The following is a 27,930-nucleotide window of genomic DNA, read 5'->3' as shown; positions in this document are numbered from 1 at the left end:
CAGTGATCACAGGTTCCACTTTATCCAATGAGTGGCCTCCTCTGTCCACTGGACGTCACTTTCTTTTCCCAAGGGAACTATGTTGTCCATATGTCCGAGGAAGCAACTCATTGGATGTCGGAGGGCCTGTGACTCCACCGGGACTTCTAGTGGGACACAGACCAGAAAGCCGGAAGTACTGGAGTAAGGAATTGGGAACTATTGCAGGGTGAGGATTTTTTTTCTTCCCATCCGCCCCCCCATGGGTTTTCCAAATTCCTTGAAAACCCCTTTAGGTATGTCACAGCCTGTTTTTCTAGATGTAACTTTAATATGACATAGGGTTTGTTCACATGTCAGATTTATGCTTCTGTTTTTAGATAAAAAAACAAACGTTCACGCAAAATCCAGTTTCAATTGAGGTTGAAAACTGAGCCAAAAAAGAAGCAACGTGCCCCATATTCCCAGAGGCTTTCACTAAAAGTGTTGGACATTATTGTCGATTTTCCCACCTGAATGCAGAAAATTTGTGTAACCCTATGCAATCCTACAACAGCATGTAGATAAGCGCTGTCTTCTCTTCACTGCTCACCCAGCACAGCGCCGTACTTTACATGGTGGCTGTGCTCAGTGTTGCAGCTTAATCTTTTTAATGGATGGATATAACGTTACAGACCTGGGAAGATGAAGTAGTGCACAACTGTATAGCATTAATGACCTCCTCTAAGGATAAGGCAGCAGTAATTTAATCCTGAGAAACCCCTTTTTAGACTTTTTTTCTATTATGAAAATTCTCATCTTCCATCCTCACGACCGTTCTGCTTGTTATGTGTTTGAAAACTACAAGTGGACATTATGTTGCATAAAAAACTTTGAAGGTCTTTACTTTTCATCATTCTGACATGAGTCCTGATCCGTGCACATTCTTTAAAGAACGGTGCTGGATACTAAATGGACATAAATGACTATATAGACATTGAAATATTAGAACGTCCTGGATTATGGAAAAATTATTCCATCATTTTTCATTCCTTCTCCCGGCCTGAACGCCATATAGAGTGTTTACATTAGTAGTAGCGGGCTTTTAGTAGAGTAATACCCGTAGTAGGCTTTGTTTTCTCAGTTGGTTTTCCCAGGCATTTGTGACCCATGGGTATCGTATTGCAGAACCTAAGATGGGTCAATGTATTTACCATCATCCCTCATTCCCCCCCTGTGGCCGGCAGCAGATATATACACAGCTGGGGGCCTCGTACAGCATCCATTGCTAGACATTGCATGAGCGACCAGACACTGGGGTGGTCTGCGGGGTCATAATATTTAATAAATCTGCTGGAAGAGAAATCTAAGGAGCCCATATGATAGATCTCTATAACCCCTATTATACATGGGTGGTTCTGTGTGGGTCTCATCATACTGTAGTAGCACAGCTGCAGGTCGGAAAGTATCATGTACATCAGTTCCATATTTATTTTGTGCATTTTTGATTTATTTGCATTATTATTGTGTACTGTTTGTCGAAATGACTATGTCTCCGCGCCAGAACTGCACCCACAATGTGATCTTTGTGTAGTATTACACCGCTGTGTGGGTCCATTAGGCAAGAAGCTTTATTAGATCACAGCGAGAGACAGATTTGGCTGAGCCTGGCATTTATTATATCGGCGTCTACTGTATAAAGTTATTCAGCATGACGTGGACCACTAGGAGACATCAATCACATAGTCGGGCATGAGATTTCCTTACAATTTATGTTCATCTTCTGCCCTGATGATTGCCCTGGGATTGTAACATAAAATCTGAATTGGAGATGCCGAGAATGAAAAAAACTATTGGATCCATTTTCAATGACATAATTCACACCAAAGAACATGAACATTCCTTGTTAGGATATTTCCTGACAGCATTGTGAGGGTGTGTGATACTATGCTTGGACACATATCTGAGGGTTCCCATTCTGGGACAACAAGCAGAGTTGTTAGAACCCAAATGGAAAACTATATACATTTAGAAAAAATTCTACCCTAAATCACAAAATTCTAAGTAAAGTGAGTACCGACAGGATTCATAGGAGAGATGGTGAGAGTCCCGATTACTCCGCCCACACACAGTGATTGGCAAGGAAAGTCCTGATTACCCCGGCCACACACAGTGATTTGCAGTGAGGGCCCTGATTACCCCGCCCACACACAGTGATTGGCAGTGAGAGTCCTGATTACCCCAGGCCACACACAGCGAGTGATAGTGAGAGTCCTAAATACCCCATCCTTACACAGTGATTGGCAGAGTCCTGTTTACCACCCCACCCCCCCCTGAAACAGTGATTGATAGTGAGAGTCCGCCCACCCTGACCACACACAATGATTTGACAATGAGGGTCCTGATTGCTCCGCCCACACACAGTGATTGGCAGTGAGGGTCCTGATTACCCCGCCCACACACAGTGATTGGCAGTGAGGGTCCTGATTACCCCGCCCACACACAGTGATTGGCAGTGAGGGTCCTGATTACCCCGCCCACAGACAGTGATTGGCAATGAGAGTCCTGATTACCCCAGGCCACACACAGCGAGTGATAGTGAGAGTCCTAAATACCCCATCCTTACACAGTGATTGACAGTCCTGTTTACCACCCCCCCTGAAACTGTGATTGATAGTGAGAGTCCGCCCACCCTGACCACACACAATGATTTGACAATGAGGGTCCTGATTGCTCCGCCCACACGGTGACACTGGGAGTCCTGATTACTCCACCCATAAATGAGTCTCTCCCAGGTGTCCTGTCAGCAGAATGACAGGTTTGCTATAATCATTAGCGCCTCTATAAAAACTGAAAGGTGACCTCATGATATAACAATAAAAATTCTGCAGGCCATTTATATGTGATCCTGGCTGGGGGTCATCTGCTGTGACCTTTACCCCTGGACACATCCTCCTGGTCCTGGGTTATCGGGAGTGATCTCTTCTGAGTGTGATAATACGTGGCGCTCCTGTACTTTCCTAATATGTGCTCAGCCTGTACTGAACCAGTGGGAATTACATTAATGGACACTAAATGTCTTGCATGTTTTATTGCTTGTTTGGAGTGGAGTCTCGCTGCCGGCTAATAGGCCTCGGCGTCCCGGGCGTTCTGCTCATCTGTTTACAGGCGCTCAATGTAATCAAGGCTTTCAGCCGGGCAGCAACATTAGGCCGTATAATTCATGCCTTACCTTAAATGGATTATATTCCCTTATTTAAGCACAGGCCGGGGGTATGGAGGAGGGGGCTGATCTATTGTAACCTAATATTTACCTAGCCATATGTTATATGCTTCCCGGCAGCGCACATTCATGCTTCATGCTCTGAAGGTAATTGGCGTCATTGATTATTTACAGAGAAAGATCTCAGCAGAAATAGGAGCTAAATAACAACCACACAAAAGTCTCCTTTCTAGATTACCTTCTTTTATGTGATATCTCACCCATTTTACCTATTAAAAATATCCAATGTCATGTGAAAATGAGCAGAGAAGAGTCATATTTTACTTAAGGTCAGTCAAGTTTAGAGGTCAATTCAGACGCCACTATCTTCGCTTCTATAGTACCTGAAAACATGTTCTTGGTGTCATCGTAAAGATGACTAATCCTTCTATAAGATCGCAGTAAGCTATAGAACCAGGCAGCTAATCACATAGGTGGGAATTACCGTACTTTTCGGCCTTTAAGGCGCACTGGAGTATAAGGCGCACCTCTAATAAATGCCTGCTAAGACATCTAGATTCATATATAAGGTGCACTGGAGAATAAGGCGCAGGATCAAATGCAGTACCTAAAAATGACCAGCAGGTGGCAGACCTGTGCACAGTTCAAGCCAGCTACACTTCCCGGGAAACTTGTCTTCAGCGTGTCAGAGAGCTCCGATCTCAGAGGTATGGGCTGCTGGGGGTTAATGCAGGGTGATGCAGCAGGGGTTAAGGGGTCTCCCTCTGCCCCTTCTCCTTCCCTCCTCTGCCAGGGTGTTATTCCTGTGGGGTTCCCTGTGGCTCCTTCTCTTTCCCCTGTTACAGGGCTGTCAGGTATGGGGGATGTTTACTGATGATGATGATTGCCTTGTGGTCGGCACTATGGCAGCTCCGGTCTCTCCGTGCTAGGGGAGGGCAGGATGGGCACAATGTTAGTTGTGGTGCCAGGGCACTTCAGGAGCCAGGGACCCTGTATACTGTGTGGGAAGGTGCAGGACATTTCTGGGGATGGAGCTATTACACACTGGTCAATGTACAGTACATCTTGTCTGTAGTACATTTCTGTACAAGTTCATCTATAAGGCGCACTGGCCTATAAGGCGCACCTTTGATTTGTGAGAAAATTAAAGGATTTTTGGTGCGCCTTATAGGCCGAAAAATGCTGTAAATCTTTATCTGTGTTTCAAATTCCCAACTATTTCTTTAACTGCCTGTATTTTTGATTCTGTAGCTCACAGAGCAACAAGCCCAATGTCATCTGAAAGATAAGATACTTATCTTTCATATGACACTGAAATGTGCATCTATGCATTATAGAACTGAAGCGAGCGGTTTCTGAATTGACACTTGTTTTGCATCCTCTAAACTTGACACATCTCAAGCAAAATATGACTCCTTTCTGCTCATTTTCACATGAGATTTTTTTATAGGTAAATGTGGGAGATTTCACATAAAAAAGGAAATTCTAAAAAGCCTATTTTATACTCTACCTGAGGGGCTGGTAATTTAATGGGGTAAAATCTGATGATCGGTTCCCTCTTGTCAATGTGTTTTTTCTTTTTTGCTTTAAATCCAGGTTGACCTCCGCCGTCGCAGAACACAAACGAGCCGTCAGACCTGTACGAAAAGTCCAGGCTTCCGGGAACCCACTCAAAATGTTGGCGGCCCGCGATGACCTCCTGCAGGAGTACACGGAGACCAGGCTGAATGTCGCATTCATGGAGTCCAAGAGGATGAAAGTAGAAAAGAGTACGTGTAGGATTATCTGTTGTCCCTTCAGAGCAGAACCAGTTGGGTCGAGTGACCTGCTTACAGGATCTGCAAAGTCCAATGAGTAATTGAAACTTTGCGGAAGTAAATTAAGTTATGCCAGGGGGGGTGATTTATATATTTTTTTTTTTCCGCTCTAGTGTCCAAAAATTCTAACTTTTCTGAAGTGGCGCTGGCCGGTCTAGCGAGTAAAGAGAACTTCAGCAGTGTCAGTCTACGGAGCGTTAACCTTACAGAGCAGCACTCCAATAACAGCGCGGTGCCGTATAAGAAGCTGATGTTAATACAGATTAAAGGTGAGAACGCTGGGCGTTACTGTATATTATGTGTATGTGCACATGTCCCACTCATGTATTCAGGGTCATGGAGATCACATTATCATCCTATGGAGTATAATACACATGGGGGGGGGGGGTGGATTGGGGGTTCTTTTTATATTTATTTTCAATAATACCATGGAGCTTGTCTCTAAACGTTAATTGTCCGAAACGGAATTCATGGGGATGACCTCCTATTGAGAGTGCAAGTTAAAGGGGGTGGCCAGGATAAACTGTTGATGGCCCATGTACAGGGTTGAACAGCTGATCCATGTGGGAAACTGGGTCTCATGTGGATTTGCCATTAGATTTTTTTTCCTGGCCAACCCGTTTAAGAAATATTCCCACAATTGGAGGAATTTTTCATACAGTGCGGCGCTATATCATGGAATCCCCCACCCACTCATCGGGTGCCTTAGTCTACCTCCCTGCCTGGTGTAGATTTGCACAAAAACCTACAAAATTTCAAAAGTGAACATGTGGAAGCTATAGGTAAGTGCGCCAGTGCAGGGTAGGGTTACACCTACTTGGTTTGGAAGTGACGTGAAGGGCAAAAAAAAAAAAAATCATAATTCGTGATTAATTGCCATTATTTCAGGGCTTCTATGCCAAAATTCTATGCATAAAAGTCCTAATAAACGCCCCCTATGTTTGCATTGTGCAGAACCATTACCTTAAAAAACCCACTAAAAAAACACCCATTTTATTTTAATGGGAGCCATGGATCGAATGGCCTACCTCATGTTACTCATGCCTCTGCCTCCAGAACCAACTTTCCTTGAAACACTTGCAGAAAGCAGATAACCTAAAATCCATTCTAAAAACTTATGGGTCCTGGTTTATTTCCAGTTAGAATAACAGAGGAAGGGATACAAGTATTTACCAAAACGGATCAGTGAGAAAAGCCTATACAAGTGGGGAGGGGGTTTCAATTTATTTGTCTGTTTCTGTAGTTTTCTGTGAATTTTACGAATAACCACCAATGTCTTGTCCAGGACGTAGACACGTTCAGTCGCGGTTGGTAGAGCCCCGGGCGTCCTCCCTGAACAGCGGTGACTGTTTCCTGTTGATATCGCCACATTACTGCTTCCTGTGGGTTGGAGAGTTTGCAAACGTCATAGAGAAAGCAAAGGTTAGTGATCAGTGATGTGACATGTTCTGTGTCATCTAAACCTCCATATAAGGTCCGCAGGAGACTGATGGGGCTGGGGATGACAGCATTGCCAGGGCTTTGATAGCTGAGCCAGGAAATCCTCCGGGAAGGAGGTCACATGCTATTAGTGTCCTAAGGTTTGTTTTGTTTCTTCGCAACAAAGGGGGATGTATTTAGTTTTAAGGATACAATCCCCCTCCACGAGTCTGCAGAGAAGCCCTCAACCCCTTCTTCTTACAGCAAAGGACAATGCACACGGCACAATGATGCACTTTTGTCTTTGCTTGCACAACCTCCTGCAGATTCTGTACAGGAAATTCCCACATTAGAAAAAAAAATGTAATCTTGACAATAATTCAATTTTACAATTTTGGGTTTGCATGTAATGAGATGTTGATCTACACCCATACAGCCATGGAGGAGATAATAAGGACCATATGAGCGCATTAACAATAATCCGCTCCGTGGTCCATGTGAGGACAGAGATGTTTGGAGAATGAGCTCTGACCCTTTTATATGTTTGCACAAACTCTTGGTTTTGTTTTTGTATCCCCTTTTTATCTGCTTCAATGAAATCCGTCTATCCCCAGGCGTCAGAACTGGCTTCTATAATCCAGACCAAGCATGAGGTGGGGTGCAGAGCGTCCTATGTGCAGACCATAGAGGAGGGGATCAACACCCATACACACTCCGCACGGGAATTCTGGAAACTCCTGAGTGGACAGACGGAATATCAGGGTAAGTTCTTTGAAATAATCTCTGATGGAGAGTTTATTGGCTGCATGCCACCAATCCTGCGCTGCAGAGATGTTTTATTATTTTTATCTTTATTATTATTTATTTTTCAGTGTCTCCCAAGCAAAATATTTTAAAAAACCCTCAATTTTGTGATTTTGGAGGGGTTTTTTTATGCTATTTGTAGCCACCTAGTGGGTTGTGTTGTGCATTGCAGCCTGTTGCAGGTTTGCTGACCTCTCAATATAAAAATAATTATTCCTTTGTATATAGCGCACACAGATAACGCAGCGCTGCACAGAACTTCCCAAATAGGTCCCTGTCCCCAATGGGGATGACAATCTAAACAACCTACCAGTATGTTTTTGGAATGTGGATGGAAACTGGAGAATCCAGAGGAAACCCACGCAAACACGGAGAGAACATACAAACTCTTTGCAGATGTTGACCCTGGGACTTGTACCCAGGTCCCCAGCGCTGCAAGGCTGTAGTGCTTACCATTGAGCCACCGTGCTGCCCTTATATAAGTTAATGGGAAAGTAATGGGAATGTTGGTCATGTGTAAAGTTTTCAAGTAGAATTGACCCAAAATTTGTTAAATCTGCATATACAGGAGGTCATCACAATCATTGATTGGCTAATAATATAAATGGTTATTTATATAGCGCCGTTATATCCCTGCAAAGCTTATGGGGCGCTACTCGCAAGAGCTTACAATCTACAATACACTTCTGTCATTGCAGATGCTGGAACCCCAGAGGAAGATGAACGCTATGAGAACGCAATCATTGAAACAAACTGCATTTATCGTTTGGTGGATGATAAGTTGGTCCCTGACGATGAGTTTTGGGGTAAAGTTCCAAAGTGTTCTCTCCTGCAGTCTAAAGAGGTAAGTGATTCTTCAGAGTCAGACAGTCTGATCATCGAGCCCCTATAAGACATAAACCTACCTTATAGCCTAGGTCCTCAGACTGTGTATATCAGGCAGTTTCGGTAATACACTATATGTATTATAGAGGAAGCTCCTGTTGGTCCATGATGGAAGGGGTATCCAGTTCACAAATACATATGGCTTATTGACCCTACAAGGACTTTATTTTACTATCAAAATCCATCATGATAAACCAGGCACTGTGACTTTGGTAATCTTCTTATATTTGTTATCATGGCCTCCTCCCTTCTAAAATCACTTTTGTAAATTATGCTAATTAGCCCGAAGGGATCTTGGGGGTTTTACCAGAGCCCCTCTGCCTGCTGTTTTCAGATACAGTTGAACAGGAAAGGTGTTTCTGCACAGTGTAACAGCTGCAGCACAGAGGAGCTCTGGTGACTCCCCACAGAGCCCTTCTAGCTCTAGACGTAATTTTAAAAGTTGACCAAGCTGAAGAGGAACCTACTCAAAGACTTCAAGTAGAGTAGCTTCTGTGGAAGGAAGAAACCTATCTTGGTACAGTTTCTCTTGCTTCCCACCGCTGTCAAAGGTTCTTCCGCTAGGTGGCGCTCTCTACAGAGATTCTTACATCTCCTGTTCAGTTCTATGGCAGCTGTATACATTCATTTGAAAGAGCTCCACCTGGTGGTGACTATAGGAATTAGTAAAATTTTTGCTGGCTGATATTGGTGCTCTTTTCTTTTTTATGTATAGTGTCAAAACTGAAATATTTTGTTGGCTGTTTGTTTTTTGCAGGTGCTGGTATTTGATTTTGGCAGTGAGGTGTATGTGTGGCACGGCAAGGAGGTGACTCTGGCTCAAAGGAAAGTGGCATTTCAACTCGCAAAACACCTCTGGAATGGCATCTTTGACTATGAGAACTGTGATATCAATCCTCTAGATCCTGGGGAGTGCAATTCACTCATACCAAGGTAAGATGTTTATACGTATAGTTTGGCAGCTCGTATACTTGGTCTACACATAAGACCAGAGCCAAAATGTGGGTGATGCAGCCTTTGGGTCTAGCAAATACATCAGACATGCCAGTCCTGCATGTAAATATGTATAATCGTCCACTAATACAGATGTCATGTTGTTCTCCAGGAAGGGACACGGTCGCCCAGACTGGGCTATATTTGGTCGACTGACTGAGCACAATGAGACGATTTTGTTTAAAGAAAAGTTCCTGGACTGGACAGAAATGAAGAAACCCTCTGAGAAGACTTTGTGTGAGGAACCCCCAAAGCAAAAGGCAAAAGCGCTAGGACTTATATCATGTGTTTAGCTCTTAACTCCAAGGCTTTGCTGCAGGGTGATGGGTCAGCAGTAGGGTAAAGGGGTCGGCCAGGAACAATCATAACTGCTACTCAAATAACTTGGTCGTATAAGCCGTTGTAGGATTATTATTATTATTTTTAGCTGGATGGGTAGATTTTGGTTATCTCCCCCCCCCCCCCCCCCTCATCCATTCTCATTCCAACGTGCGCTCCAGCCTGCCTTCAGAGGTGCAAATTGGGAGATTAACAGGACTGCGTTGCACTGTATGATGGGTTTGGGGATTTTTAAAGGGAAATGGTCACCAGATTTTACACCATTGAAGGAAATCAAAATCCATCATGATAAACCAGGGACACTTACTCATAGATCCAGGCACTGTGACTGCGGTAATCTTCTTATGTTTGTTATCCATGGCCTCCTTCATTCGAAAAATCTACTTTTAAAATTATGTTAATGAGCCTGAAAGGTTACTCAGGCATTTCCAAGAGCTCCTACGTGTTACAGATTCACGGGCTGTTAACTCTCCCTCTGCCTGATATAATATCACTGCAGCAGAAGAAGTTTCAGCACATGGGAAGTGCTCCTGCACAGTGTAAAAGTCTGTGAAGCTGCAGCACTGAAGGGCTCTGGGAACTTCCTCAGTATCATTTCAGGCTCATTGGCATAATTTTAAAAGTTGATTTTACAAGGAAAAATCCCATGGATAATAAGGTTACCACAGTCACGGTGCCTGGATCTATGAGTAAATGTCCCTGGTTTATCATAGTAGATTTCCTTTTAAAGAGGCTTTCTGACCACAGGATAGGGCCCAACTTGCTGATTGGTGAGGGTTTCGGTGATTAGACCCCCACAAATCACGAGAACACGGGGTCCAACTGGGTCCGAGTACTAGGGTATGAAATTAAAATCATGTGAAAATGAGCTGAAAATTGTCATGTTTTGCCAGAGACGAGTCAGGCTTAGAGGCTGGAGCATTAATTTTGGACCTTTATATCTTGGGCACTACAGAAGCTATAAGCTAGTTCTGGTGTCCTATTAAAAATGAGAATCTAATTTTTTAAATCTGGTTCGAAGAGCTACAGAACCGGAGATGTAGGGGAAGGAGTGGAATTGGATCATCCTCTGCCAGATGTCTTTAATTGCCTATATCTCTGGTTCTGTATCTCCATTTGAAAGAGAAAAATCTGTCAATCCGCTGCCAGAATTACTTGCAGCTGTATAACCAAGGATATAAGCGTCTAAAATGACATCTGAGTCTGATTCCTCCTTGGCAAAAGATGATTCTTCTCTGCTCATTTGCATGTGGCTTTGAAGGGGATTTTTTTTTTAATTAGGTAAATGGGTGAAGTTTCACATTAACCCCTTCCCGACATTTGACGTAATAGTACTGCATCGCGGGAGGTGCGTTCCCGCAAAATGCAGTACTATTACGTCAAGCTTCTGGCGCCGGCTCCTGAACGGAGCCGGGGCCAGAAGCTGCGGGTGTCGGCTATATATTATAGCTGACACCCGCCTCTAACACCCGCGATCGGAGATTTCTCCGATCGCGGGTGTTAACCCCTAACACGCCGCGGTCGCGCTGACCGCGGCGTGTTAGAGGCATTTAAAGATAATTAATCCTGAATCGGACCCCCACGGTAAGCGCCGCGGGGGGGTCCGATTCAGGTTTAATTATCTTTAAATGCCTCTAACACGCCGCGGTCAGGCGGGTGTCAGCTATAATATATAGCCGACACCCGCAGCTTCTGGCGCCGGCTCCGCTGGCTCTGATCGCAGCCCCGGGACTGCCGGTGCCCGGGGCTGCGAGATCTTGATCCGGAAGCCGGGTCCGTGCCTCCTGGCAGGACCCGGCTGTAAGACACTGGGCATGCGCAGCATGCTCAGTGTCTTACATTACACAGTGCAATACATCTGTATTGCACTGTGTAACCTGTAAAAAAGCTTGAACAAGTGATCAGAAGATCACTTGTTCAAGCTTAGATGTCATTAACAGTAAAAAAAAGTAAAAATAAATAAATAAAGGTTTTTTACAATAAAAATAAATAATAAAAGAAAGTGAAAGTCCCCCCAAACACCACATTTCCCTTTACACAAGTAATAAAGTATAAAAAACACTAAATCACGAAAAAACCCCACTTATTTGGTATCACTGCGTCCGTAACAATCTGTACAATAAATCCTAATCATAATTGGACCCGCTCGGTGAACGTGGTAAAAAAAAAACCCCAAAAACTTGCCAAAAATGTAAACTTTTTATCAAATTGCTTTACAAAAAATGTTCTAAAAAGTGATCCAAAAAAGTTACAAGCACCAAAATGATACCAATAAAAAGAGCAACTTGTCACGCAAAAAGCTTACAACCAGCTCCGTAAACCAAAAAATACTATAGTTATGCTGCTATAAAAATGGCAATACTAAAACAAATGCCATTTTTTCTATTCTAGTTTTCCTTCAATAAAATTGGACAAATAAAAATAAAACTATATAAATGAGGTATCACCGTAATCGTAGTGATCCGTAGAATAAAGATAATATATTATTGTTATGCTACAGGGAACACCTCCCCCCAAAAAATGCTAAAAATCCAAAACAAGAATTGATGATTTTATTTTCCTCTACACGTAAAAAGTTAATAAAATTGCTTCAATAAGCTAAAAACCCACTAAAATAAAGGTTTTTTTACAGTGCATCTCGTCTCGCAAAAAATAAGCCCTTATTTGTCTAAATTGCTTAAAAAATTAATAAAGATTGTATAGCCTATTCCCAACGAGCGTTGTTATAGAACGGTGCGGCGGGTAGTGACTTTCCAACACCGGTCAGACACAGTGATCGGGGTAAGACTGCGGCTGTTCCTGACAGCCATCCATCCTGCCCCATGGACCAGAAGGGTTACGTCCCCCCCACACACCCCCAGTTTATTATCGCTGCTATTGGCTCATCAATTCAGATGTGCCAATAGCAGCAAATTTACTTATGACGTCAGTAATACCGGTCACCATGTCTATAGACACGGTGATCGGGGGAGGGTGGCGGCTGTTCCTGACAGCCACCAATTTTGCCTTGCGGTCCAGAGGGGTTTTGTTGCCCCCCTCTGTCCATGTTTGCCGCTATTGGCTGGTCGATTTGGTCCAGCCAAAAGCAGCAGTATTCGTCACAATGGGCATCGCTAAGGTGAATAAGGGCAACACTTGGCGATAATTTCCCTACTAAAACGAAGAAAAGCGCTGGCCGTGCACATTGTTCAGATGATGCTGTACAACTCTTACGTGCTGTTCCAATGTGCAGGTCCTGCCGTATCATTTCTCCGTTTTCAAGAGGAAGATATTAGGAAACTAATATTGGGACAAGAAGGACGGGGCCCCTGTACCTCTGGTTTAGATGTTCCTGTGTTTTGCCAGGACAGCATTTTCCTGGTGAATTCTGCTGCTTCTAATGATAGGACTCAATAAAGAGTCTGTTCCAAAAGAGAAGTTAGGATGGACACTACATACTACTAAGAGACCTGCGACACCTCCAGAGTGACAAAAGTTTAGTTGGTCCCTTGGTATATTCTACCTCCTTATACACTAGACATTCACAATTCACGCCCAACCTATTGTGAATTAATTTTGGTAAAATGAATAATTGTAACAACTGTTATGTCCCGTTGCTCCCTATACCCCTCCATTATTTCATAAGGGGCGCCACATAACGGGCACTGAACTTTCCAGAAATAATTGAAATTTCCATCTTGGACTCCATTGCACATCATATTTGGAAACCACCTATATGTTCAAAATGCTCATTTCACCACGTGTATTACACTACACCACATATTACACCTTGCTATATTCCCCAAGGGGTGTACATTCAACAATTAGGGTCACTTTTCGGGTTTTCCTCTGTTTTGGTACCACTACGGCTCTCCAAATGTATCCTGACACGTGAAGGATTTCTTGCAAATTTGGCCTCTAAAAGACAAACACCCCTCTTTTCCTCTACTGTGCGCCCATAAAGCATTTTATATGCACATGTGGGGGACTTCTACACTCAGGAGAAATAGTTTTACACCTTTTTTGGGGTTATTTAATATATTATCCCTTGTGGCTTACATAAATTAGGGGTAAAGTGACATTTATAGGAAAATTTTCACCTTTTTAATGATTCGGGCCTAATTGGATCATTCACCTGTAGGGGCAAATACATATATTACACATTGCAAAATTCTCTAAGGGGTGTGCGTTCAAAAATTAGGGTCACTTTTCGGATTCTTCTCTGTTTTATACCACTAGGGTTCTCCAAATGCATGTCAAACATTTCTGTCAAATTTGGCTTCTAAAAGGCAAACATTCCCCTTTCCTTTTACTGTGCGCCCATACAACATTTTATATACACATGTGGGGTACTTCTACACTTGAGAGAAATAGGTTTACAGATTTTGAGGGGTTATTACATTTTTTTATCCCTTGTGGCTATATAAAATTAGGAGTAAAATGACCTTTATAGGAAAATGTTCACCTTTTATCTATTTAAGTCCTAATTAAATCAAACACCTTTACGGACAAATACACATATTACACCTTGTTAAATTCTCTAAGGGGTGTGCTTTCCAAAATGGTGATACTTGTTGGGGTTCCCCTCTGTTTTGGTATTACCACGGCTCTCTAAATGCATCCTGACACATGTAAAGGATGTCTGTCAAATTTGGCTTCTAAAAGGCCAACGCCCCTCTTTCCCTTCTGAGCTTCACTGCGTACCCATACAACATTTTATTTGCATGTGTGGGGCAATTTTATACTTGGGAGAAATGCTAGTACACATTTTTTGGGGTTGTTTCATCTTTAATGCCTTATGGGATACAAAAATTAGCCGTAAAAGTGACTTTTTGGGAAAATGTTCACCCTTTTCCTTTTAGGGACCTAATTGAAGCAAACACCTGTAGGGGAAAATACACATATCACACCTTGCTGAATTCTCCAAAGGGTGCACTTTCCAAAATGGTGATACTTGTTGGGGTTCCCCTCTGTTTTGGTACCACTAGGGCTCTCCAAATGCATCCTGACACATGTAAAGGATGATTGTCAAATCAGGCTTCTAAAAGGCCAAAGCCCCTCTTTCCCTTCTGAGCCCTACTGTGTACCCATACAACACTTTATATGCAAAAGTGGTGCAGTTCTGTGCTTAGGAGAAATAGTTTTACACATTTATGGGGTTGTTTCATCTTTTATCCCTTGTGGCTTACAAAAATTTGGGGTAAAAGTGACTTTTTTGAGAAAAGTTTCACCTTTTTTCACTTTTGGGGCCTAATTGAATCAAACACCTGTTGGGGAAAATACACAAATTACACGTTGCTAAACTCTCCAAGGGGTGTACTTTCCAAAATGGTGTCTCATGTTGGGGCTTTCCTCTGTTTTGGTACCATTATGGCTCTCCAAATTCATCCTGACACATGAAAACTTTTTCAGCCATATTTGCCCTGCAAAAACGAAACAACGCTCTTTCCATTCCAAGTGCCCCCATGTGCCCGTACAGCAGGGTACAGTGACAAAATGGGTATTGGCATGCTCAGGAGGAATTGCCCTCAACATTGTAAAATGCATTTTCCTTTTTAACCCATTGTGAAGGTGCAAATTTTAGTGTTCAATGAATCTATAGTGAGATAAAATTACATTTCTCTAATTTCACTTTCATTTATCTTTCACCCTCATGAAACGCTCAAAGGGTTAACAAAATTCCCAAAGGTTGTTTTGAATATTTTGAGGGGTGTAGTTTCTAAAATGGTGTAATTTGTGGGGGTTTTTTGTCATGTAGGCCTTATAAAGTCACTTCTAACTAAATTGACCCTCCAAAAGTAGGTTTTGATGATTTTCGTGAAAATCTGAAAAATTGCACCTAAAGTTATAAGCCTCCTAACATCCTAAATAAAGGAAAAGAGGTTTGAAAAATGATGCCAAGTTAAAGCAGACATATGGAAAATGTTAGTTATCAAATTATTTTAGTGATACGACCAACTTTCCAAAAAGTAGAAAATTTTGAATTTGGAAAACATTGTTTTTCTCAAAATTTTTGCCAAATTTCCATTTATTTCATAAATAAATACTAAATATATTGATTAAATTTCTCAACCAGCATGAAGTACAATGTGTCACGAAAAAACTATCTCAAAATCAACTGGATATGTTAAAGCGTTCCAAAGTTATAACCACTTAAATAGACACATGTCAGATTTTAAAAAATGGGCCGTGTCAGGAAGGTGAAAAGTGGCTTCAGCGTTAAGGGGTTAAAGAGGTAATTCTATGAAGGACATTTACCCTACATGTGGGGCTTGCTATGTTAGTGGGGTATAAGTAGGTGACAGGTTCCCGTTAAAAGGGGGGAGGGTCTAGTATCGGGAACCTGTCACCTACTTATACCCCACAAAAGATTAGGGGGGGGGGGGGTCTGAGTATAATCTTCGCCATCTGCAGGTTATAGTTACTGTGAACTGTAATACACTTCCCAAAGTTTAAGCTACAACTTAAGTCCATAATCCTATACTGTAATATGTATATAAAATATATGTTTACTTATGAGTTTTCTTACTTATGATTTTAATTTATGAGCCTCCCACTCCTTGCAATCCCACCCAATAAGTCTCCTAATTATCTATTTACCATGACAGGTTGAGAAGCAGGAAGATGTGAAGGGCTATGATGTCATGTTGATGGTCCCCGTGTCCCAGGCGGCGGTGGGATCAGTCTTAGATGGCTTTAATGTGCTTCGCGGTTACGGGTTGATTGAAGGAGATGACGGGAGGCAGTATGAAGTTACGACGGTATCTGTGGACGTCTGGCATACTTTGGAATTTGACTACAGTCGGCTCCCGAAACAGAGTATCGGTCAATTCCACGAAGGAGACGCGTATGTGGTGAAATGGAAATACATGGTGAGCACTACAGGTAAGAAGAAGGTCTGCGTCGTTGCATAGTCATTGTGTGTGAACATGGGCTGATAATGTATCATAATAATAAATCTTTATATAGCGCCATCATATTCCGCAGCGATGTACTGATCATGGGTGACCTATACACTCAACACAAGACATAAAAGAGCTATAACATGATCAGATGAGACAATAAGGAGGAGGGTCCTGCTCACAGGAGCTGACAATCTATGAGGCACTTGTTGCATATAAGAGGGAGGGCCGGTCACTGATACAATCCGTGGTTGTCCTATAAATAGGGGACACCCGGGTTATAACAGTACAATGCTCAGTATTATACTGTCCCTGCCCAGCGCCTTATAATACATCTAATCCCCTCTACGTCGCCCTCTCCGTGTAATTAATGGCTCCCAGTTCCTTCCTTTCACTAATTGGCTTTGATTCCCGGTGACGTAGATCCATTACATTCATTTCTGCTTTATCCGCCCTGAATGTCACAAAGCCATTGTCACAGCCACCAGCAGGATTACTGTCAAATTCTTACTATTGTCTGTAGTAAAGGGTTTTTAAACACCATTTTTCCCTTTAATGTATAGAATTTATCTACAGAAAAAGTTCAGTCACAGAAGTTACAGATTGCATTATACTCCAGAGCTGCGCTCACAATTCTGCTGGATGTTGGACTAGGTACTATCTTTAACAGCAGCCCTAAATTATTGTACAGTGTCTGTGCAAAAATGATGCTTCCGAGAATACAAATAAAGCCCTGAAATAAAGGGAAGAAACAAAGAATGCTGGGAGATTTCAGCCCTGAAGCATTTATTATTGTAAATGTGACTCTGGAGTAGAATGCAAGAACGGTAAGTGAGGGTTAGTTCAAGTAAAGAAAGTGACTGCACCACCACCAGCAGCAGAATAGTGAGTGCAGCTCTGGGGTATAATACAGATGTTCTTTCCACACCACTAGAGCATAACTCATGCAATGTTATATGATGTATACTGTATACACCTATGTCTGCAGTGGTTCCGGAGAATGTAAACAATGGGTCTTACTTTGCAATTTAGTAATTTTTATAGAAGATAATGAGAAGAGGCTGAGATACTGGAATAATCAGGAGTCTATAACTTTAAATTATTTAATCCTTTTATTTTCCTCTTGGACTTTCTTTTTTTTTTTTTTGTCATCTAGTTGGGCAGCGGAACAAGACAGAACATGTCCGGGTGGCTGGGAAGGAGAAGTGCGCTTACTTCTTCTGGCAGGGGCGACACTCGACGGTTAGTGAGAAGGGCACCTCCGCGCTGATGACCATCGAGCTGGATGAGGAGAGAGGAGCACAGGTAAGTCACAGCCACCGGATTGTCCCTATGTTATGGTGACTCTCTGCCAAAAATATAGGAAATTATATGGTCCTGCCCGAAACATACACTGGAGCCATCCTGTACTGGGGGATCACGGTAACTATTGCTCTGGATCTGAATGTGGGTAGGTCCTTGTTTTTCAGGATGACTACCTATCATCAGGATGCCTCATATCAGATCCATTGATGCTAAAGGATCACTTGCTAGAACCGCTGGAAACAGCTGATGGGTGGGGTAACCGGGTGCCACACACCAGAGGATCATATCCCAAGGAAAGGGCATCAGAGAGAAAAAAAAAATTATGTAATATCCCTTTCCAAAGTTATAATGTCAACAATCAAATTTGTCTGGGTCTGACCACTGAGACCCCCACAGATCACAAGAGCAGATGGGGTTAATTCCCTACAATTAATGTCTGTAGGTGTCTCAGATGTTGCTGAACACAGCGCTCCGATATCTCCGGCGCTCTCGTAGTATTGAATTGAGGGGCAGGATGCAGGAATCTAGTATAGATATATACAGCAAGTCTATAAAATGTTCCAACAATCTCTTATCTTCCAGGTTCAAGTCCTTCAAGGAAAGGAGCCGCCATGTTTCCTTCAGTGTTTTAAAGGAGGGATGATTGTTCACGCTGGGAGGAGAGAAGAGGAAGAAGAAAATGTGCAAAGTACGTCCTGCCCCGTGATGTTTTGCTGATTTATTCATGTTTAGTGTAATAAATGTTGTAATGGTCACTAGCTATAGTATAACATCCGGGGCTGTATAGATTCTGATGGGTCCATGACCAGCGATGTATCTATAATATTGGTCCGCTCCTTGCAGGTGACTGGCGACTGTATTGTGTCCGGGGAGAGGTTCCTATGGAGGGGAATCTGATAGAAGTGGCCTGTCACTGCAGCAGCCTCCGCTCCCGGACCTCCATGGTACTGCTCAATGTCAACAAAGCCCTCATCTACCTTTGGCACGGCTGCAAAGCACAAAGTCACACGAAGGAAGTGGGGAGGACGGCCGCCAACAAAATAAAAGAAGAGTGAGTATGGGGGGTGCCCGGCCATACCAGAATATCTGTAGGAATGGTTCACTAACAGAAAGCTGAGCTCCAGTTATACAGGGTCAGACACGCACGTCTGTCCACGTCTGTGTGTGCATAACATCTCATTATATGCACTTGGATTGAGGTTTGTGGCAGTACCAGACACCACCACTGGACAGGTGTGGCGCTGTTATAAAGAAAAGGCATCCATGTGTATTATCAGCTGGGACAATCCTTTAAAGCAATAATATGGATGTACTTTGGATATTGATGGGGTCCGGGTGATGAGACTTCCCATTGACTGCTAGAATGAAGCCTGGAAGAGACTCTCTTGGCTCTACGGGGTTTAAATGAGCCATATAAAGTATTATTATTAATTATTCCCCATCACATTGGTGAAGACTTCACTTCGGGGAACCATCATCGTTCACTAAAACAGGGGTCTTAGTAATTGAGTGACGCTGCTCCATTCAGTACTATGGGAGTGTCAGAAATTGAGGCTAAGGGACCGCTGACACTCTTGTGTGCAAGAGATACCTGATCGCTGTGCTCAGAAATTCCCAATGCTTCCATAGTATTGAATATAGCATCAGGGCAAGGGCTTGTCATACGGCTGCATCAGTTAGGTAGAACAGGACTCCGTTTTTTGTGCCAGCTGTTAGACCCCCACCGATCAGATTTTTTTTCCTATGGATAGTTCCGGTGGATAATTCTTTGGTACAATCCATTTAAAGGGGTTGTCTACCTTTTTCATATTGCAGTTTTTTCTGTGCTCCCCTTTCCTGTGAGATAGGTCTGGGGTCTCATAACCTCATTATCCGCTCCCTACAGATGTCCTCTAGAAGCCGGGTTGCACAGCAGCAGCAAGGTGACTATATACGAATGCGATGAGGGATCGGAACCTATCGGGTTCTGGGACGCCCTGGGAAGGAGAGACCGTAAAGCCTATGACTGCATGCTGCAAGGTACAGACCCAGGAGCTCCATTATTACATGTTTTCCGGATGCTTTGTAATACTCTACACTCTTGTGCTCGCTGTGTGCCCGGGACTTGTATTTCATGTGCCAGAAGCCGTCTTATTACATACATCAAACATTAATGTTTTTAAAAAATGTATTCCAGATCCTGGAAAATTCAACTTTACCCCCCGGTTATTCAGTCTCGGAAGTTCATCTGGGGAGTTCACCGCTACAGAATTTATGTATCCGTCCAGGTTGCCGTCGGTGGTAAACTCCATGCCGTTCTTACAGGAGGACCTGTACACAGCCTCACAGCCAGGTAAGTCGTCCCAGCCATTGTGGCTCTATAGGGGATTTGTTATGGGCTAATAGTTTTTGCTACTTCATTCGTATTAATTAAGTTCACGATTAAAGAGCTTGTCTAACCACAATTAGTCCTGAGGAAGTCGCAAGTAGGCGACGTAACGCGTGGGGTGCCTTCAGCCACAGGTTTACTATCCAGCATTTCCTCCTTTTACTCTGGTTTAAACTGTTATTTAATGTGCCTTCGGTTTCGTCCTATGTCAGAGTTTTTTGGACTTTTTATTTTTCTGTATCCATATGATCTAGCCTTATCTTCACTTACCGTAGTACTCTCTTGCTCTTATGTTGTTTGCTCACTTTGGATGCTTGATAGTTACACACTCCATGGGACCCCATTTAGGCACACATATTTGAACTGTTTTGTACTTCTTGAGGGAGGTTTTTGTTCAGACCGTCGTGCTGTGCACGTACCTGTGGCTGTGAGTGGGCCCTTGTTATTGGCTCGGACCCACTCTGTTTCTTGTATATATGTGTACTTGTACACCTTTTAAGTGGTTTTAAAGCATTATTGTGGGACTATTTGTATTTTGTGGATTGTAATAAAGTTTTTTGATCCTTTTGCCTATACACACTTGTTCTTTTCTTATTTGTCTTCAGTTTAACTATTGAGTGTGTTGGCCCCTTTGCATTACCTTGTGTCTTTGTACACACCCACATTGTTGGATTTCGGGCTAATAGTTTTTGCTACTTCATTCGTATTAATTAAGTTCACGATTAAAGAGCTTGTCTAACCACAATTAGTCCTGTGAATAGGGAAAACTTGCTGATCAGTTTGGATCCCAGTGGTGGGACCCCCACAGATCACAAGAACTGGGGTCAGTTGTACCCCAAATCCGGTTGCACATGCTCCTCGCTGCTCTAATACTTTCTGCGGCACTTACAGCGATACGTAAACGCACTATTTGGCTACTTTTATAACCGCTGTAGACCGTGAATGGAGCAGTGGTGCGTATGTCTGACCGGCAGCTCTATCATTTGGGGTATAAAAGAACAGTTTTCTCAAGATCCATGGTGGTCCCACCACTAGGACCACCAACTATCAGAAAGTTATCCCCAAGATAGGAGATGACTTGTTGTCACTGGAAAACCCTTTTGAATGTCATGCCCTATACATAAGATGGAGATCACACGCTGATCAGTGGGGGGGTCTAACTCCTAGGTTCCTGTTTCCCCAAAATAAATTAACTTCAGTTTAAAGGTTTTGGTCCTAAGGGTTAAGGTTATCAACACTATAGAGCAGTGATGGTGAACCTTTGAGTGACCGAGTGCCCAAACTACAACCAAGTCCCACTTATTTATCGCAAAGTGTCAACACAGAAATGTAATTTGTGATTTATACTCACTTCTGTGTAACAGCTTTCATTGATACTGGCACCCTGAGGACCAATAAAGCAGAAAATAGAAGAAATTTGGATGATCATTGTAGCTTGCCGCCAAGGTCCCATAAACAGGAAGAATTGTCGGGGCCGGAGCAGGAGCTACAATGATAATCCAGATCTGTCCACACCTTCCCACTCCTCCAGTAGTCCCACTTTAAAATATCTCTGTGCACAGCAAGTCCTGGGCTGTCTGGGACTGCAGGAAGATACCTGGAGTCATCTCTGGTGATGGCCTGAGTGCCCACAGAAAGGGCTCTGAGTGCCACCTCTGGCACCAGTGCCATAGGTTAGCCATCACTGCTATAGAGGATAACTAGGTGTTCGGACGGGGGCTCCGCAGACCTGCGGCGATGATGGAGCTCTGGTGGTGTTTTTGTGAACAGTGGGGGTCCCTGCAGCCAGACCCTCACTGTTCACCTTGTTATTCCTGATCCTGTGGATGGGGGATAGCTTATATATTTTGGACAAACCTCCAAAGCATTTGCCCTGCCGCTCCATTCACTGTCTATGGGGCCCAGTACACATTGGAGCAGCAAGACACCAATCTTTGAGACACTGAACAGGAATCTTTTTTTTATGCAGCTTTATTCCTTGTTGACAACCATCACGAGGTTTACCTCTGGCAGGGCTGGTGGCCCGCAGAAGACGACATCACTGGGTCCGCACGGATACGATGGGATACAGACAGAAAAAGTGCAATGGAGACCGTGCTACAGTATTGTAAAGGTGAGAGGCCAGAGATGATGTAGATCTGATCTCATCCCGTTTCATGCAATAGAGACCACCAGGTGGTGATATACATGGGACTGGCATACCAAGCATAGCCACTATACTATGTACGGCACTGTGATATTGCCTTTATTTTTTTTCCTTTCTGTTAATGCTAACTGCTGACTAGCGTTTTATACTTTATGTAATTGTATATATGTATTATTGTATATTTCTAGAAATAATATGAATTATTGTGTTTCCTTTTTGTTTTGTTTTTTTAAAGGCAAGAACGGTAAAAAACCACCCAAGTCCTACCTAATTCACGCCGGCCTAGAACCTCTCACCTTCACCAACATGTTCCCCAGTTGGGAGCACAGAGAGGACATTGCACAGATCACGGAAAAGGTGCGGTTTTTTTCGTTGAAAATTCTGAAAAACTTGGGAGCGTCCACTGGACTCATAAGCCCAGAATGAGCAATAGTTTTGATGAATAGCACTGAGCACATGTGCAGGTAAGTCCTGCTTGTTTCACTTACCCGCTGTATTTTTTATGTATATACAGGACTCGGAAGTCTCCAGTCAGATCATCCTTGTGGAGGACGTCCTGGCCAAACTCTGCAAAAAGATCTACCCCTTGGCAGAACTCCTTGCCCGTCCTTTGCCGGAGGGAGTGGACCCATTAAATCTTGAAATTTATCTTTCTGATAAAGATTTTGAGGTAAGGATCATATAATGGAATATTCTGTGTTCTAAAGGGGGATTCCGACCATAACCACTCATGTGGTGTCCGTGAGATGATCCTTAAAGGGAACCTGTTACCAGTTTTACCCTATTATATTACTGGCCCCCCTCAGGTAGAGTATAAAATGTTCTTTCTAGAGTTCCCTCTTTAATGTGAAATCTGTTTACATATAAAGATATAAAGAAAAAAAAATTATCTCCAAACTCAAGTTAATATGAATAGAGAAGAGTGATATTTTCCTGGTGAGGCGAGTCACCTTTAGAGGTTGCAGGGTGAGTGTCACTTCAGACAGCTGTATGTTTTAGATCTGTGGCTCCTACAAACGGTGTCATATTGAAAATGGTCCTGGTTAGCTTTCCCTTTCTGTCCAGAGTCGGGAGGACACTGGATGCTACAGGAAGTCCCAAAAGTCAAGTCAATTCTAGTGGGTCACATGACCTGCATCTCCTCCATACATAATGGGAAAGGTTAATGGAGGAAGTACAAATAGGTGACCCTATAAAAGGATTGTGACATTGCAGGTAAACTTTATTTCTGACCATTCCCTTTAATGGCATTCAAGTAAAATTGCCCTTGCAAGACCATACAAACACAGCTGATTGTACTGATAGGTGGGGCTGAACAAATGTGCAGATTTAGGCTACATCCACATGGCCGTATGGGGGGCGCATATACGGCTGTTGAATGTACGCCTTGTATATAAGCCCCCATAGACGGCAATGGTACGGAATGGTGGGGCACCACACATGTGCTGATCTGCACCCGGGAGAAAGATGGGACACGTCCTATCTTTTGCCGTAATACAGAGCCGTGCGGCATACATCGCTATGGAGTAGGGCGGGGGTGAGCAGCGCCACGGTACGTCAGGCACGTAGTTGTGTGAATGTAGCCTTAGTTCGGATTCGTCAGAGTGACCTGGATATATTGCCGGCCGAACAGCCAGTTCGGCAAATTGATGCCTCTTGCTACTAGCCAAAGCTATGATCAAAGGGTATCATGGCCAATGCCTGTATCTAGGGGCATCAGGTTGCCGAATCTGCGGATCCGCTCATCTCTGCTGATAGGTGATGAGTTTCCTTTTAAGGACACCTTCAGTTTTTGGATATTGCTGCTGTAACAATCTCTGAATGTGATGTCTTCACAGATTGCGTTAGAGATGTCTCGAGAAGAATACAACACGCTGCCGTCCTGGAAACAGGTCAACGTCAAAAAGGCTAAAGGACTCTTCTAGAGCGGGAGACGGCGCCCGTCCTCTGGAGCTTCCCCCTCTGGGTTTGCTGGACGACCTGTGAGCCTGCAGTCGTCTTCCAGCCGCCTCCTCTGCTGAATTTTGCACTTGGTGTCATTACAATTTGTGCACAATTCGCTGTGTGGCCCTCGCGGACATCCGCTGTGCGATCGGACGCCGGGGACCCGCCGCTCAGGAGACAAGGAACCCCACAACTTTCTACCGTGCACTTAAGCTTCTTCCTGGGCGTAAAACGTTGGCGTTCGCGGAGGTGTTTTTTTTTTCTCTCTTGTAAATGTCGTGTTATCGGACGGGATAGAATGTATTTATATCAGCACTGTGTATTTATCTATGCAATATAATCACTGTGTACGATTCGTGTGTTATGGCACAATCATGAATACAATTACGCCAATACCGCGCTGACCGCTCCCGTACCATATGCGTTTGTGACAGACGTTTTTTTTTTTGCATGTGGTGGTAAGTGATATGGGGGTCACATCATGGGTGCTACTCTACCCTAAAGCCGAGCGATCTGTCCCCATCATTATGCAACATTATCTGGATCCCCGCACAGAAGCACTGCAAGATTTTTCACAATTTTTTTTGTTTGTTTGTTTTTTTTTTTGGTGCTTATCCGTCAGACTGAAGGGGCTGATAACCGACTGTATAGTGCCTTGTTTTTGTGTACAGTTTATATACAGGATAATGTAGTCTGCCTTTTTGGAAGCAGTTATAAATATATTTAAAAAAAAAAAAAAAGCATCTGATATTTGTACTTTATTATAGATGACATCTCAGTTTCTAATACCTGATGTAAACTATAAACTTGTATTTTGTGATATAAGATCCCAAATTAAAAAAAAAAAAAAACTTCACAAAGTATTTGTGGTGTGAGAGTAATTTATGGTAGTATCTCCGCATCCCATAAAGGAAATCTCTGCCTACGCTCCCTGAGCCGGCGGGATATGGCATCTACCGGGGGTGTAACTTTCTGCTGGACACTAGTGCATAATCTCTTCCAGCCCCCCCCTACTCTATAATTCCCCCCAAATCCTATACAACAGTGGTGGCGAACCTATGGCACTGGTGCCAGAGGTGGCACTCGGAGCCCTTTCTGTGGGCACCCAGGCCTTTACCCCAACACAGAGTTTGCCAGATATGTCTCAAGGCTTTCTCCTGTGGTCCAATACAGCCCAGGACGTGCCAATGCTCAGCGCTATTTTAAAGCAACATCCTTGGCTGCCAGGACTACAGGAGGAACAAGAAGGTGTGACTAGAGATGGATTCTCATTGGAGCTCCTTCCCTGGAGGAAAGCTACAATACAAATTTCTCTATCATCTTTCTATTGTATTGGTGAACTCAGGACACCAACACGATTAAAACCTGTGATACAGCAGGAATCAATAAGTTACTTCTAAAATGTCACGTTGGCACTTTGCGACATATAAATGGGTTTTGGTTGTAGCTTGGGCACTCGGTCTCCAAAAGGTTCGCCATCACTGCTATACAACATTACCGTCTGCACCCCTAGCATCTACTGACCTAATTAGAATGTGATGTCACACAGGTGGACGTCTCGTTATATCACATGACGAAAGGTATAGCGACGTTGTGATGGGTGGTCAGCAGTTCACAGTCCTGCCCCCTGAGAGGCGGTCCCCCCGCCTTCGCGTCGTCTGGGGCACGCCCCCTGATGACGTGTAAGGGGATTGGCACCTACGGTGGGCACGACATAGGCTACTTCACAGCAATAAGCTGATTATGTGCTAATAGCACAAGGAGAAAATTTGGGGCCCTAATACCAGGATTGACCTACAGGAATAATTCAGCTTCAAGTAATTAAACAAGGGGATTCATATTAAAAATGACACAAGTAAATGTAGTCTTTAAAATGAGTTTTGGGTCACTGAGGTCAGAAAATGGGACCATTCCGGGAGTATGAGAAGCATAAGGGTATCCATACTGCTGACACTCTATGCAGGACATGTGGGGGGGGCTACAACTTACATTTCCACACTAATCGCTATCGGTTGTAACCTTGGAGATGGACATTTCCTCATATGAAGGGACGTGATGGATCCTGGTGGGCTGCAGTATTTGGTAATTCCTCTATATGTGAAGTTACTTTGTATCCCATAAACCACAAATTGGTAAAAGTACAAAATAATTGATCTCATTCATTAAGACTATTACAAGCCGAGTGCTGGAGCCGTGCACAGAGGTTGTTATATGGATAAGGATCCTCCTGCCTGATGGCACCCTCACATGTCTCCTTTATTTCGGTAGGCCCCCCCCTATTTTTAATGTCCCCTTTTTCTGTCAAACCCCCAGATATGACATCCCCTTTACTTAAGGTCCTCCACCATATATTTATCCCCCTCCTGTTCTGGTACCTCCATTGCTCTGGTGCCACTTTCACACAGTCTGTATTTTGCATCAGTGTTTGAAAGGCAAAACCCAGAATGGGTCCAAAATGGAAATAAGATGCACATCTTCCAGTACACTTTTCTATGCTGGTTCCACTTCTGGTTTTGTCATACAAATACTGATATAATACTGACCGTGTGAACATAGCCTTACATAGTGAAGCCCGCACTCCCATATCATCACATTGTGCCTTCCAGTCATACCTGCACAACGCAACAGCAGCGGCCTAATGGTGGAGCAGGGATCTGACAGATCCCAGCTTCACCATTCCAATTCATCTCTAATAACTGTTGATTTTGGGACACACATTCCAGTGCAGTGGAGCAGACCCCCAAAATCTGGGTCAGTCCCGCTGGATCCAGGATAGTTTGGAGGTTATGCTTTACAAGTATATGACATTTTCAAAATCTCCTATTTTTACATTCACAGCATCTGTTTCCTGTAGCTTAAAGGGCATCTACCACCTGGATGAAGGACTGTATGCAAATGAGCCTGCAGGGCTCCAGTCTTCATTAACACCTATGGAGCCTGGAGCCCCTCAGCCTTATCTGCATACAGTCCTTCATCCTGGTGGTAAGTCTAAAAGTACTTGAAAATCCGGATTTTGCAGATATTCCATACGTGGATATAAAATGTGGATCCTGATGTGGTTTCCCTTCATGAGGATTTGCTCCGTGTTCGCTTTGTTTACTTTGTATCGGCTTGTAGTGGATGATGGATTTCCTGTAGGACACTGTATGGGCGCACGCTGGCATTTATGGGCATAGGGCCGATAGGTCATAGACTCCCAGGTGCAAACACATTGAGAGGATTTAAAAGGAGGATTCGTGGGATATTATGCACCAAAATTATTAAAGGGGTTGTCGCTTCTTGGTTGGTCTTCTGTATTCTGGGCTTAAATAGCTGATTAATATGGGTGCCGGATGTCTGTATCTCTCATCAATCAAAGGAGAGAGCAGGATATGGCCCTCATTCATGTAGAGAAAATGCAAATATCTACAGCAACAAATTGTTGTCAGATGCAGTTCTGCCATTGGCCAGTAGATGGCGGTCTTCAGTCTTGCATGTCCTGTGCTCTGTACCAGGTCTCACAGGTGAGGAGGAGGATCATATATTATTAATGGAGGGATGAAAGAGACAACAAATGTTTACTTGGCAGATCCATCCCGGTATAAATGTGTAGAAATGTAAATTATATATTACTTCTCTTTGCCCTTGTAAATTTACTATGGCAAATAAATATTTATCACTGACAGCTCGACCCTCCTTCCCCTGTCCTTGTTATAATTTACCACCCCATACATTCATATTTAGGAAAGTGCTTAGACAACAATTCCCTAATACAGGGTTAGAACCTGTCATCACGCAAATTGCTTATTAACCATATGGGCTGTTAACTGTTTTTTAGCCACTTCTTTATAAGCTGCCAGCGCTGCCTT

At 43.4% G+C, this 27,930-nt stretch overlaps 1 protein-coding gene across 13 annotated transcripts in view; it reads left to right on the top strand.

Moving 5' to 3' along the window:
* SVIL (supervillin) overlaps positions 1–24,524 on the top strand; it is a 90,138-nt gene extending 65,614 nt beyond the window's left edge. For all 13 annotated transcript variants that reach the window (XM_072154069.1, XM_072154062.1, XM_072154068.1 and 10 more), the window contains 17 exons: positions 4,778–4,950; positions 5,112–5,267; positions 6,284–6,420; positions 7,032–7,179; positions 7,920–8,065; positions 8,864–9,039; positions 9,212–9,359; positions 16,026–16,302; positions 17,476–17,624; positions 18,207–18,312; positions 18,468–18,675; positions 19,510–19,643; positions 19,801–19,956; positions 21,962–22,105; positions 22,374–22,495; positions 22,653–22,808; positions 23,977–24,524. In XM_072154069.1, the coding sequence (XP_072010170.1) occupies positions 4,778–4,950; positions 5,112–5,267; positions 6,284–6,420; positions 7,032–7,179; positions 7,920–8,065; positions 8,864–9,039; positions 9,212–9,359; positions 16,026–16,302; positions 17,476–17,624; positions 18,207–18,312; positions 18,468–18,675; positions 19,510–19,643; positions 19,801–19,956; positions 21,962–22,105; positions 22,374–22,495; positions 22,653–22,808; positions 23,977–24,063 (2,623 nt within the window). In that variant the 3' untranslated portion in view covers positions 24,064–24,524. The remainder of the gene's footprint in view (positions 1–4,777; positions 4,951–5,111; positions 5,268–6,283; positions 6,421–7,031; positions 7,180–7,919; positions 8,066–8,863; positions 9,040–9,211; positions 9,360–16,025; positions 16,303–17,475; positions 17,625–18,206; positions 18,313–18,467; positions 18,676–19,509; positions 19,644–19,800; positions 19,957–21,961; positions 22,106–22,373; positions 22,496–22,652; positions 22,809–23,976) is intronic.
* Positions 24,525–27,930: the final 3,406 nt, after the last annotated feature.

The sequence above is a fragment of the Engystomops pustulosus genome, chromosome 5 (genome assembly GCF_040894005.1).
Source record: "Engystomops pustulosus chromosome 5, aEngPut4.maternal, whole genome shotgun sequence".
In the NCBI taxonomy this organism is placed as follows: Eukaryota; Metazoa; Chordata; class Amphibia; order Anura; family Leptodactylidae; genus Engystomops; species Engystomops pustulosus.
This window is presented reverse-complemented; position numbering and strand designations above follow the sequence as displayed.